Raw genomic sequence first — 12,388 nt, 5'->3', positions numbered from 1 at the left:
TGAAGGGCACATATATTTAAGCTTTTTATGGTAGCGTTAAATAGCCCACCACAAATTCCACCTCATTTACACTCCCACTACAGGGCAGAAGTGCCCTCTCCCACACTCTGTCAGTATTTGATTATGAAACTTTAAACGTTTTGTCAATCTTTTTCCTAGGTGAAAAATAGTATCTCATTTAAATGTATATCTCTCTGATCCATGGTAAGTTTGAATATTCTAAAATGTCTGTTATCCATTTTTATTTTGTCTTCTATGAATTACCCATTTATATCATTTGCTTGTTTTTCTACTGTACCTAAAAGTTAAATATTCCCTTCTATCTCCACAACATTTAGGGTACAGCTTGTCTAGGACATACCTGAATCCTCATATTGCCTCACTCAAAGTTCGGAAATGTGAGCTCGCCTAAATGAAAAGAAAGTAGAAGTGATGATGCTTCTGTCAGGTTATATAACCATCTCGAGGAAGATGGTGTTCTAAAGCTTCCCATGGCCATTGCAAGTAGGTCTTAGGGCGCATTTGGGGAGTTAGAGAATGAACAGAGCTAGCTACATTTCTGTGAATTTGGGAGTTGGGGAGAGAAGAGAAAAGAAGGGAGGTGGGTGGGGAGAGCAGGTAACAGGACAGATGGAGCCTCTGGGGAGGGAGGGGGATCAGTGAGAAATTCCAGGTGGCAAGTGGCTGGGAGATGGGCAGAAACAGGATGTCAAGTAGTCATTTAACTTTGTACATCCCCAGGCCAGGCACAGTGGCTCATGCCTGTAATCCTAGCATTTTGGGAGCCCAAGACAGGCAGATTGCCTGAGCTCAGGAGTTCAAGAACAGCCTGTACAACATGACAAAACCCCATCTCTACTAAAAATACCAAAAATCAGCCGGGCGTGGTGGCAAGTGCCTATAGTCCCAGCTACTCAGGAGGCTGAGGCAGGAGATGGCTTGAACCCAGGAGGCAGAAGTTGCAGTGAGCCGAGATCGTGCCACTGCACTCCAGCTTGGGCAACACGAGTCACACTCTGTCTCAAAAAAACAAACAAACAAAAAGTTTGTGCATCCCCAGACATTCAGTGTGTTGAGACTTCTGTAGCGATCAAGTAACTGGAGCTGAATTCCATGTCAGGGTTGATGGCGTGCACAGCAGAGAAAAACCATGGAGTGTGAGATGCCGGAGAGTTCAGAAGTGGGTGGAGATCGGGGAGAGCCCACTTCGGGTCATTTGGATGAGGACCCTATGATTCAGCATGCCCCTGTGATTACAATGTGTTTGTTTGCACTTGTGTCGACAACCACACTGCACCCTAATAGAGTGACAGCATTCAGTGTTTAATACAGAGTTTCTCATAATCAGGTTTGAAGAGAAGTTCTCCAGAGCCTACAAAAGTTTTTCTCCCTTTAAATGGGGTTTGCATTTTATTCACATTTGAGAAAAACTGTCCTAAAGTGCAACTAAGATTTGTTAAAGAAAATCTTGTAAGACCTTTCATATATTGTCTGTGTACAAATCGATGATGATGATAATTTTTATCTAGTTTTTAAAGTACATCAGAATTTCTATAAGGAAATCTTTTATTTTTATATATATATAAAGCTTTCACCAAATCAGATAGGTCTAACTTGATTTAGCCCAAGCTACTGAGGGTCTATTGTTCTGTCAAGGCATGCAAGATAAAAGTTGCTTGCATATCACACCTGCAGTCTTGCCTTGGAGAGTTAATATTTACGCAGCTAGCTTCATAGTTTTATTCACAATAGGAATTGTAGTAAAAGAGTCAGTTTTCCTTATAAATTAATAATGATCCAATATAGAGAAGAGTGCTTCTGATTGTGAAGGTTCATGTCCTACCTATTAAGATCACAATTGGAAAAGTCAATACACATTTTTGGCTGCTACTTTGAGCCAGGCATTGTGCGAGGCACAGTAGGAAAACAGAAATGTTCATTGCACTGGAGGAGACAGCAATATAAACTAATGATTAGACTATGCAGAGGTTTCAGAAGACTTGAGGGACAGGTTGTAAGGACACGTCAAAGGAAACAAGTCTGGCACTGGCTTGGGAGGGCTTCATGGAGGAGGTAACATTTTCGTCAGGCTTCCAGGGGAAGAGGATTTCTAAGCCAGAAGACAGCAAAGACAAGAACATAAAGCTGTGAAATTCTATACAAGGCAACTTGCTCATCAAGGAAACACTGAGGTTGGGAATGGCCTCCTAAGGTTTATCATTCCTGTCCTCAAAGCTAAAATTCAGATCGCCTACATTTTGTCCCTTCTGCTGCAGATGTTTTCCTTTTGGTCCTAAACCCTGATGCAGAGAAAATATCTTTCTCATAGAAAAGCAAGGGCTACCTCTAGATTTGAACACCATGGTGTGGCACAGGTACTCACAGAACTACCTGGGAGACTACGGAGTTTACGTCGGTGTAACCACAAAGGATATAACAGTGCTGAAATGAATCGAGAAATCTAAAGACACCTGGAAGACATTACAAGGCCATCTGAAATCAGGTTAAAAATAAGCCACAGCTTCTCTTGTGATTTCTGAAACATTTCTTTGTTTAATCATATATTTATTTTCATCTTCCAGTCATCATAAATAATCCACTTTATTACTTAACCAATCCATTTGAAAAAATTTGGTATTTAGCATAAACAAACACTGAACATTAGCTAGAGGTGTGTTAATTTTTAACAGAATAGAGAAGAATTTTTAAAAACCCACAAAAATTTTAAAACTAAGAAAAAACACATGAAAATATCAACATTATTAAAAAATCAGATTTCATAACAACCATTAAAAAAAATCCAGGTGGAAAAATGAGTAAACATAATCTAATGTATTTCTTTCATAAATACATTTAGACAAAACAAACACATAAAACATCGCTTGACAGTGTATAAACATAAAATATTTTAAGCTCTGAATAATTAATCCCAATAAGCATGAATTAAAAATAAATTCTGATTTTATTTTTTGTTCCTTATGAAAAAATATGCCAAAGAATTTGTGTAAAAAAGGAAATAGGCAGAAACATATCACTAAAGCCACCTAAGTTCACTATGTAAAGATGATTTACAACAAAACACATTTTTTAAAGCAAAAGATAAAATGTTATCATAGCATTTTCCGTTGAATTTTTATCCCATAATCACACCTACTATAGGTGTTAGACAATAGAGGTAGATAAGTTGGGGGGGATCAGTATTCTAATGTTAGCGAGAAAGATTTTTATGATAGGGCAGATAGATGAAAGACAGACAGACAGACAGACAGACAGACAGATAGACATTTCCGTTTACTCCAAAATTCAAAGAAGCTTGTAGGAGCAAAACATAAAAGCCTTTCTGTGCTCCATAGGTAAGCAAAGACGATATCAAGCAAGATTACTGTAGTTTAAGACACAAGTAAAATTCTTTAGAACAGTGTATACTACAGCCTAGTTAGCATAGACTTTTGCAGGGTCTGGCATTAGCCTTACAATTCACACTGAGAATAACTCTCGTGAAATCTATTCAATGACGTTGACAAAAGAAGAGACCTGGTAGTAACAACAATATAAATTTACACTGCAGATAAACTTAATAAGTTTCTAAGGAATGACTTTTTGTTGTGGGCACGACAACAAAACAACAAAAGCAGATGCTGAGGACATAGCACGGCCTCAGTGAGAGCCAGGATGCCAATACTGTCTGTCAAATCAAGAGAGGACGTGTAAGAGGATGTGACAGGACGGCACGCAGGAAACACACAGAAGTGTTCCCGTAGTTCATACGCGGCTTCATTCTCTATTTGGGCCCAGTTACAGTTCTTGCAGCTGTAGCAGAAGCAAATATTGGATACTCATTTGAAAGCTGATGCCCAACTGGGAACTAATTTTACTTGCTATTTTGGTTATTAAATGGTTTTGCATGTTCTTTTCATCTGGCGAGACAGAACGTGTATATGTAACATTTGTTTGCATCCATGACCATTATATTTTCAGTTATTCATAAGAGCAATATGATTTAACTTTCAAAAAACATTGCCAACATTTGTCAAATCTGCCCAGGAAATTTTCATTAATAAATTGTCTCAAATGCCATAAGCGTGCTTAATTCCAGGATATAACAGGCTGCTTCTGGCTAACGGGCAATCTGGAAGGTGCTCAGCACATCTGTGTAACAGGAAAAAGATTTGGTCTGGGTTGTGGAATGTGAATAGAATCCACCATTAATTGTTGCTGCTTTCAAACTGATTGTAACATTTTTGTGCCTCATATTTGGCTGTTATGAGTGTGTGAGTGTAAGAAAGAAATTATCAAATAAAGAGGAAGAACATATTAAGATATATTTTAAAAACCTGAAAATCAAATCACAGAGTTTAACTCAAAATTTTACATAATTTCACTCATAACTCAAACATTCAGGCCCTTTCTTTGAAGCAGCTTATAATAAATTTAAGACATATAACACCACAATCTCTCATAATGGGAGTGAGGAAGTTCTGTGTGGAAACTATTTGAAGGAATGTCTTTAAAAGTGATGCCAAGGAATGCATATATCTTACTCTTTTCAGCATCTATTCGATCTATGACCCCCGCTGAGTTGATAAGGAAGAGGCATGTCACAGTTGTAGAAAAAAAAGAGTCACACAGTAAATCAAAGTATGCGTGAATAAGACTTTGGAAATTTTCACTGTCATCAGAAGGGCATTTTCCTGATGGTGTGACCTCATTTCAAACAGTACAGTAACTGTTACAGGGTTGTATTGCACAAAAGGTGCTGCAGGGAGAGCATGTTTGCCTTTTGTCACTTACCATGACTGATTCCTGCATTAGGAAAAAAAAAAATTAACCCCCAAATATTGTACCACCCCTGGTAGTAATCAACAAAGCATATTTTGGAAATAATGTTCTTGTCAAATACATTTTAAGGCACTTAAACAGGTATATCATATATTTCTGTAAAAAAATAAAATATGCATTGAGGCAACATTCACAAGTACACGTCTTCAGAAATGCTAGTATGTATAATCCTGTACATATATACATGGCTACAGAAAGTCCACCTCCTTTGTTATACTGTCGGCCTCGTCAGCTTCACTCCCTACAAGGAAGGAGAACATGTTCAGAGTTGGACAGTATCCATGAGCAAAGTGAAAGCATCAATTAACACCAGATAATTTATGCTACTAGAAGGAAGAAGAGGCCCGCCCAGATGGCATTATATAACCAATAATCCAAACCTCTGGATACCACATTTCCCTGCCCACCTCTCTGGCCAGCAGACTTTGTCATTTCTCCCTCCTGCACCTGGCCTGGTTCCCCTATGCACTAGATGGTGGCCTGGGGTCTCAATCAGTACTGTGTGCAAAGCAGAGAAGCCACTCATGGATACCTGGAGGATGGACTCTTGGTATTTATTCTAATGGCCAAATTTGATGGATAGAGATTCCAAGCCTTCTGGATTATTCAAGTTAGCCAGTGGCCCCCTGGTTTGGAGCAGTTTCTATATAAAGGAAAAATGAACAACATTGTACAATTTAGTCTCTCTTTTGGGAATGCTTCCGTTATTCTACAGAAGAAATTCTAGAGCTTTTAAATGTTCAGAAGAAAAATTCACTCTGATTAATTTGCTGCTCACTATGCTGTGTAATATTGATGAGTATTAGGATTTTTCAAATAATATTCTTCATTCTTTGTCAAAATTTATATGTACAATTCTGACTGACAATGTGCCTACACATTGATAAACATAAGCATAAATATAAATAGAAAATTTCAAAGAGATAATAGTAAAATCAAGAAAATGGTACTAAACTTGTTCACAACCAACACTGAGTAGGAGGCTCAGAACCTGGAGTGGTACCCAGCATAGAAGAGGAATCTTTTTTATGTTAACAAAATGTTAATTTTTGTTAAAATAACTGAATTAGCGAATATTCTGGATAGGTTGAACTTCTCAGGTAGGATTTTGGGCGCCTAGGGCAAACCTTCTAAAAGTGATGTTACATTTCTGTCTGGAGTGTCATCATGGTGTTGGGAAAAGATTTTGGGGGTCAAATAGCCCAGTGTTCAAGTCCTAACTCCAGCACTGGCTGAACTACCCCATGGTCTCAGACCAGCTGCTCGACTCCCTAAGCCCATTTCCTAACCCGTAAAATAGAGAGAGCAAAGCCTGCCGTGAACACCATTGTAGATAATGATGAACAATGATGATAATAGTTATGGCAGGAAGCTTTATCAAACACTCACCATGGAATCCTCTGCAACCCTAGGGCGTAGATATTATCATTAGTCAGCAGAAACTGAGCTACAGAGAAGTAAAGTATGCCCGAGGTTACAGGATGGGAAGGCCCCAGCCTGAGCTCTGAGCCCAGGCAGGCTGGTCCAAGATCCATCCTCTGAACCAGGTAGATGATAGGACGTGCTTAGCACACACAGTGCTCAATAGGTGGTACTGTGGCCATCTCCTTTTCAGGATATTAAGAACATGACACAGGGAACTTGTCAATGGATGTCTCTTCTTCCCACAAATCTCCTGGTAACACTCACTACTTCGTGTATAGGCAAAAATAAGTCCTGGTAGGTCCAAGTCACTGGGAAGGAGCCAGTTCTACCAGTGCTACCACGTTTTATGCATCGTCTAAACCTGGTTTGCTTATTTTGGTTTATAATTTAGGAAACCAAATCCACAAATATCTAATACATACAAGATTCTAAGTGTGGTGAATTTAACATTGCATGGATGGACTTCTTGGCTACTTAAAGTTTATTTTGTAATGCCCAAATGCAGTTTTGCTGTACAAATATGCTATTATATGTCTGGAAAATTAAAAATAAAGTAGGCAATCTTGATAATACCGGGTTCTATCTTACTGGAAAGCCATGCGAAGTGAGACACAGATGAAGGATGGCGTGAGGCAAAGATGGTATGCACCAGCGTGGAGCAGGTGTCTACTTGGAGTAGATTTACTGAACCTTTACCCCATATAATATGCCCTTCAATATGAATCAATTAAAAAGAGCTTGTAAAAACTGCACGTTAAGTATAATTGTCTTTTATCCCAATTTAACACATTTAACCTCAACCTTCCTGTTCAAATTGGAATGGATCAGTACACCATTGTAAGAAAATATGTACTTGAAAACAAAGATATGCAAGCAAAATCTAAAGCATATGAACAGTTCAGATTCAGGAACTGCACTTCAACCTAACTTGGATCCAAATAAGATATTTCTGGAGACTCACCTTCTGCCTTGATACCATCCAAGACTTGATGGTTGGCACCAACACACTTCCCAGAAGGATCTGAGCTGGGTGGTAGATGAGCAAGGGTACGGATATTAAAGAGAGATGCTCATGGCCTGCAAACACTATCTTCAGCATTGGAATTCCTGTTGAACAAAGAAGACAGAAAACCTAGAAGCAAATTCTGTCTGTCATCAAATTAAAGACATACTCCATTAAAGTCAGAACTTTAGAATAGGTTATTACCATATTTCCCCATGTGTAGTCACAGAACTGAAATGGGAAAGTCTGAAATGAGTCACCAAAACTTTCCATCTTCCTTTCCATAAAGTTCTAACTAGAATAAGGTGGAAAGGTGGTCAGTATTTGAGGGTACCAATAATTCTAACTGCAGATTAGAAGCTTGTCTAACCAGGAGAGGAGAGAAGATTGTGTGTAATGGGGTTGCTTTAAGAAGGCTGAAAAATATTGGTGGGGAGATGTTTAAAATGGATCTCTTCTTCCTTCGTAGTGAGACAGCCTCTTGGTCTTCAGGAAGGCCTGCCTGGCACCAGTTCAAAATCCTAAAGCTTACTTTTGAGAGCAAAAAATACGTGACAAGATAAAGTATGGTATACACTGCTATAGTAGGAGGGTATTTTGGTCAACTGAACCTTAATAAAGGATCTGTATGTTCCCTTTCAGCCAAGGATCTTAAAATGCTTTACAATCATTAGGTAAGCCTCATACAGATTTGTGTATGGAAGATGAATTGCAAAATTAGGGCTGAATGTTTAAACTCCACAGCAAATGTCATAATGGAACTCAAATGAATACTACTTCGTGAGTCTACTATTCTATTATACCAAGGGCAGGGTGTGTATATTTTGTAAGCTGCTGCCTATAGAGCATAACTTTCGAGCTTCTATAACTAACACAGTTCAGACACTGGCTGTCTAACTATGATTACTAATTGTTTTAATGCAGCCACAGTCTTCAGAAGTGCTATGTATGTATACCAGCTTTTTCAATTGAATAGCTTTAATAGCCTAGCTTTCTTGTTCCTCTGATAACAGCCTCTGAAAAGGACCCAAGCTCCTAAACATGTACAATGATGGCACATAAATAATTTTTTATTAGAACACAACAAGGAAGGCTTGGCTTTTTCAATTATTTGTACCTTCTAATAAATTCAAACCTTTATGCAAAAATGTATTTCATGGTTGCTTTCTTTTTCACAGCCTCACATATCATTGCCATAAACCGGAAACACTTAACTCTTTCCAAACATAGTCTCTGAGAGGTTTTAAAGTACAAGCTTAGATTTTTTGCAGTTTCTGTCTGTCTTCATACCAATATAAAAAATGAAGAGCTTTTAATTTTTTTTAAATAAGCTTTAAAAATCGATTGCTGAAAAGCAGCATCTGATACTCTAGTTTTGAAAAGCTGTTACAATGAGAAAATAAAATCTGAACACAACTCCTCCTATTTCCAAGAAACATTCATTCCTTGGCCCAAAGGGGTGATGATAAGAAACTGGGGGATGGGAGTGGAGTAAATATGGGTTAAAGGGAGCAAGTGAGAGAAGTATATGATATTTTGTGCCTAAAAATGACCAGAGCAGGACTTTCTGGCCCCAGATTCGAGGACTGAGGCTGCTGGGCTAAACCACCTCATTCTTGGCTAAGAATCTGGGCTCTGTGTCATTCATTCTTCAGCAAGCTTAAGTGGGCTCAGAAGGGAAGCCACAGAGATAGTCCCAGATGCTGCTGCTACAGTAAGTAAACAAAAAGTTTTACTGATGAGGAAACTGAAGCACCTAGTGGTCAGGAAAATTTATCAGTGGTAGACTCCAAACTGTGACTCAGGCAACCTGAATTTCCAGTTCCCCATATCAGGCAAGGTCAGTTCCAGACGCCACGGGCACTGCAGCTGCTTTGAAAAGGAAGAGGGCCTGGCACGCAAAACACTTTCAAGTCCAGCCATCCTTTCGAAACCCATTATCCCTGAAGACCCCCCCAGAAGCACCTCCTGGGGCAGCATGCTGTCAAACTCCCTTGCTCCCCACACCAAGATGTCCCTGTGATTTTAAATGGGCCAAAAGCAACTGCTAGGGCTACCCCAATAATGGGGTAACAAGGAAGTCATGGATTCAAAGACATAGCTTTGACCTTCAAGAAGCTTATGGTGGACAAGTGCTCTCTCCCTTCTTTGGACCCTAACGTCAAGTTGTAGGAAGCTCTCTTCTGGCCACTGCTGGTTCTTCAGCTCTTATCTCTCTCCTTCAAACACACCCTTCTGTCTGCTGCTCTTGTGAGGAGGCTGGGACTCTGCAAACATCTGTCCTTCTGGTCAGCTGCTCCCTGCAAGGTTCATCCAACAGGGACCCCACAGGAAGGCCAGAGAAGGAGAATTTCTTCCCAGTCTGGGCTTCCTGCCAGGCCCCTTCACCGGTGCAGGGGTACTTGGCCCCAGCTGTAACTCATCCTGCCCCTGAGGGCCACAGCACCAGCAGGGCAGTGCCCCTCCTCGAAGGTCTGAGAACCCACTCTGCTGCCTCGTCCTCCAAGCTTCTAGGTTCTGAGAACTTTAACTCCTTCCCTTTGTCCCCCCAGCTCCAGCTACTTTCTGCATTTATTTCTCCTGTTTCCTCACTGTCGCCATTTCCCTTTTCAGCTTTCCAACACTACTGAATCAATTCCCCGTACTCAAAGGGTGGTTTCTGCTTTCCTGACTGACCCTGGTTGCCCTTTTCTTACTCTGCCTTGTATGACAGTCATTCCCTTTGCTTGAAAAAGAGAAGGGATCCACGATCACTTGCAGCTGTGGCAGAAACTCGTCAAATTAAATAGGAATTTCCCCACCACTTTATATGTCTGCAATATCTTCTTCCTAGTTATTGATCAAATTTCCTATCTCTACCCCCACAAGTGAATAATGTTAAAAATAGGCTTGAAAATAGTATGTCAGAGAAAAAAATTAGCTCCCAGAGGTCATAGTCCAAGTCTCTTTCATGTACCCTCTCTATGCCACTCTCACACAGTGGATTCACAAGTCAATCACTCGCCAGTGGGGGGTCCACTCCAGCGACTCGAGCCATATATTACTTGTTTTAGGAAACTTTATTTTATTTCAGACAATGTATTGTCTGAAAGATGTTAGAAGGCACATATTGTAAATGGATTCTTTTTGTGACTAATTTCCACCAAAAGCATTTCCCCATTGCTCTGTGGACTTAAAATTTTCCTTTCTTTTCAATCATTCAATTATCTACTTTCCTTTCCAATTATTAGACTTTCTTCTTAATCTCCTTTTTATCTCAATCTTTTCTTTCCTTGCTTTCTTTCAACCTCTCCCCTACATCCCCTCCCTGCAATCCCAAATATCTACTTGGTACATTTTCAGTTTCTCCAAGGTCAGAATAGAAAGAGAAGTTGGGATAAGCAGAGTGAGAGTTAACACTTTTCCATGGTCGAGTTTCCATGCTATGGTGGCAATCATTTGGAAGTAGTGAGTTCCGTATCTCTTCTCTAAGGCATCTTTGCTGTTAGCAGCACTCTCTGGACAACGACTGGAACCCTGGGGGTCGTCTCAATTGTTGAGAGAGGTTGGGAACCTGGTAAAAGCTAGCTATTTACTTACTGTGATTTCTGTCAGCTGGCCAAGATTTGGCAAATTTGCTCTTCACTTCAAATCAGAGAAAATCAGCTGCACCTCTTATTCTGGAAGCCTATGTAATGCACCACTCTTTTGTTCCCTTTACTCACTTGCTTACAAATTCACTTGCTCACTTAGTCATTCAATTAGAACGTATGTAACTGATCAAGTACTCTGCAGAAGGACTGGGAAGCAGGATTTGACCTAACCCTGCATTTCCATAACTTACTGGGCACATGGATGACCACTCACACCTCCATTCCCCTCACTTTCATTTAAGAGCACCTCTTTCACAGTCTCAAACCTTCAGAGTCTCTCTGCCTTCAGAGTTGTCCTGTCCAAGACATTTTCTACTCTGTGACCAGAGTGAACATTCTCAAGTGCAAATCTGATCATGTCACCCACAAGTGTATCACACACAAGTGTATGCCTAAGTGTGGCATAAGAGCGTAAGAGGACTTCATGACCTGTCCCAAGTTGCTTTCGCTCTTTTTCACTCTAAATCTCACCACTCCTCTGCTCTTTGACCTGGGTGCTCCAGCCATGATGGGTACCTTGTGGCTCCTCCCACCCATCCTTGCCCACATGCCATTCTCTATCTTGCCTCTAGACCTTTGCACCTGAGTTCCTTCTGCCTAGAATGCTCATCACCCATTCATGACCCACCCTACTCCTCTGTATCCTTCAGCCCTCAGCTCTGGGTTGCCTCCTCTGGGAAGCCATCCTCAAAGTCCCAAGGTGGCCTTTAAATCCTTCCTACTCCATGCTTACCTACACCAGGGCATTCTAGTGTCACCTTCACTACCCTTATTATCATTGCCTGCTTCTTGTGTGTTTCCCTTACCAAGGTGTAAGTTTCTTAGGGTCAGCAACGGTTTCTTCTTCATCACTGAGCATATGGTAGGTGGTCAAAAGAAATGTGTTGAATAAATGAACTTGTTTTTCCAGATTCTGTCTTAAAGTTATTGTGCAGACTATCACTTCATTTTTATTACATTTGTTAATTAGAAAAAAACAATAGTAGTAATTAAAAACCCAAACAAACTTACTAGAAAGAGTTTTCCTTTTAAAGAAAAATTCAAATATAGGACTCTTTTCATCTTGCTATCACTGCAGTAATATAAATGAAGCAAATTAATTTTAATGCTCCCAGGTACTGATTCTGTGTCACCATGGTTGACAGGATTCAACTAGACTTTATGAGATGGCATTTGACTTTATGGAAGTGAACACTATGCACGCATTTACAATTTTACAGGGACTTTAAGCTGTCATGCTGAAAAATGTTTATAAAACATTAATCAAAAAATGCCTCTTTAATACAATGCATTGTCTGAAAGATGTTAGAAGGCACATATTGTAAATGGATTCTTTTTCTGACTAACGTAATTTCCACCAAAAGCATTTCCCCATTGCTCTACAAGTACACTGTGTGGATAGATAAAGAGCACTTTCTCAGCACATTACTACCTGATCCAAACACTTGGGAAATCACTAATGTACAGCATGCCATATTTCCATGTCACA

At 39.9% G+C, this 12,388-nt stretch overlaps 1 protein-coding gene across 4 annotated transcripts in view; it reads right to left on the bottom strand.

The window, feature by feature from the left end:
* Window positions 1–2,527: 2,527 nt before the first annotated feature.
* SLC10A7 (solute carrier family 10 member 7) overlaps window positions 2,528–12,388 on the bottom strand; it is a 276,385-nt gene continuing 266,524 nt past the window's right edge. For 2 of the 4 annotated variants that reach the window (XM_012454016.3, XM_021666719.2), the window contains 2 exons: window positions 7,226–7,371; window positions 2,528–5,080 (listed from right to left, as the gene is read on the bottom strand). In XM_012454016.3, coding sequence (XP_012309439.1) covers window positions 5,051–5,080; window positions 7,226–7,371 — 176 coding nt within the window. In that variant the 3' untranslated portion in view covers window positions 2,528–5,050. Of the gene's footprint in view, window positions 5,081–5,371; window positions 5,483–7,225; window positions 7,372–12,388 lie in introns of all 4 variants that reach the window. The other 2 variants (XM_012454014.3, XM_012454015.3) reach the window with 2 other exon arrangements.

The sequence above is a fragment of the Aotus nancymaae genome, unplaced genomic scaffold (assembly GCF_030222135.1).
Source record: "Aotus nancymaae isolate 86718 unplaced genomic scaffold, 86718_ANA_hifiasm-v0.15.2.pri h1tg000033l, whole genome shotgun sequence".
Lineage (NCBI taxonomy): Eukaryota > Metazoa > Chordata > Mammalia > Primates > Aotidae > Aotus > Aotus nancymaae.
The sequence above is the reverse complement of the archived record's forward strand: the minus strand, read 5'-3'. Positions and strand labels throughout refer to the sequence as shown.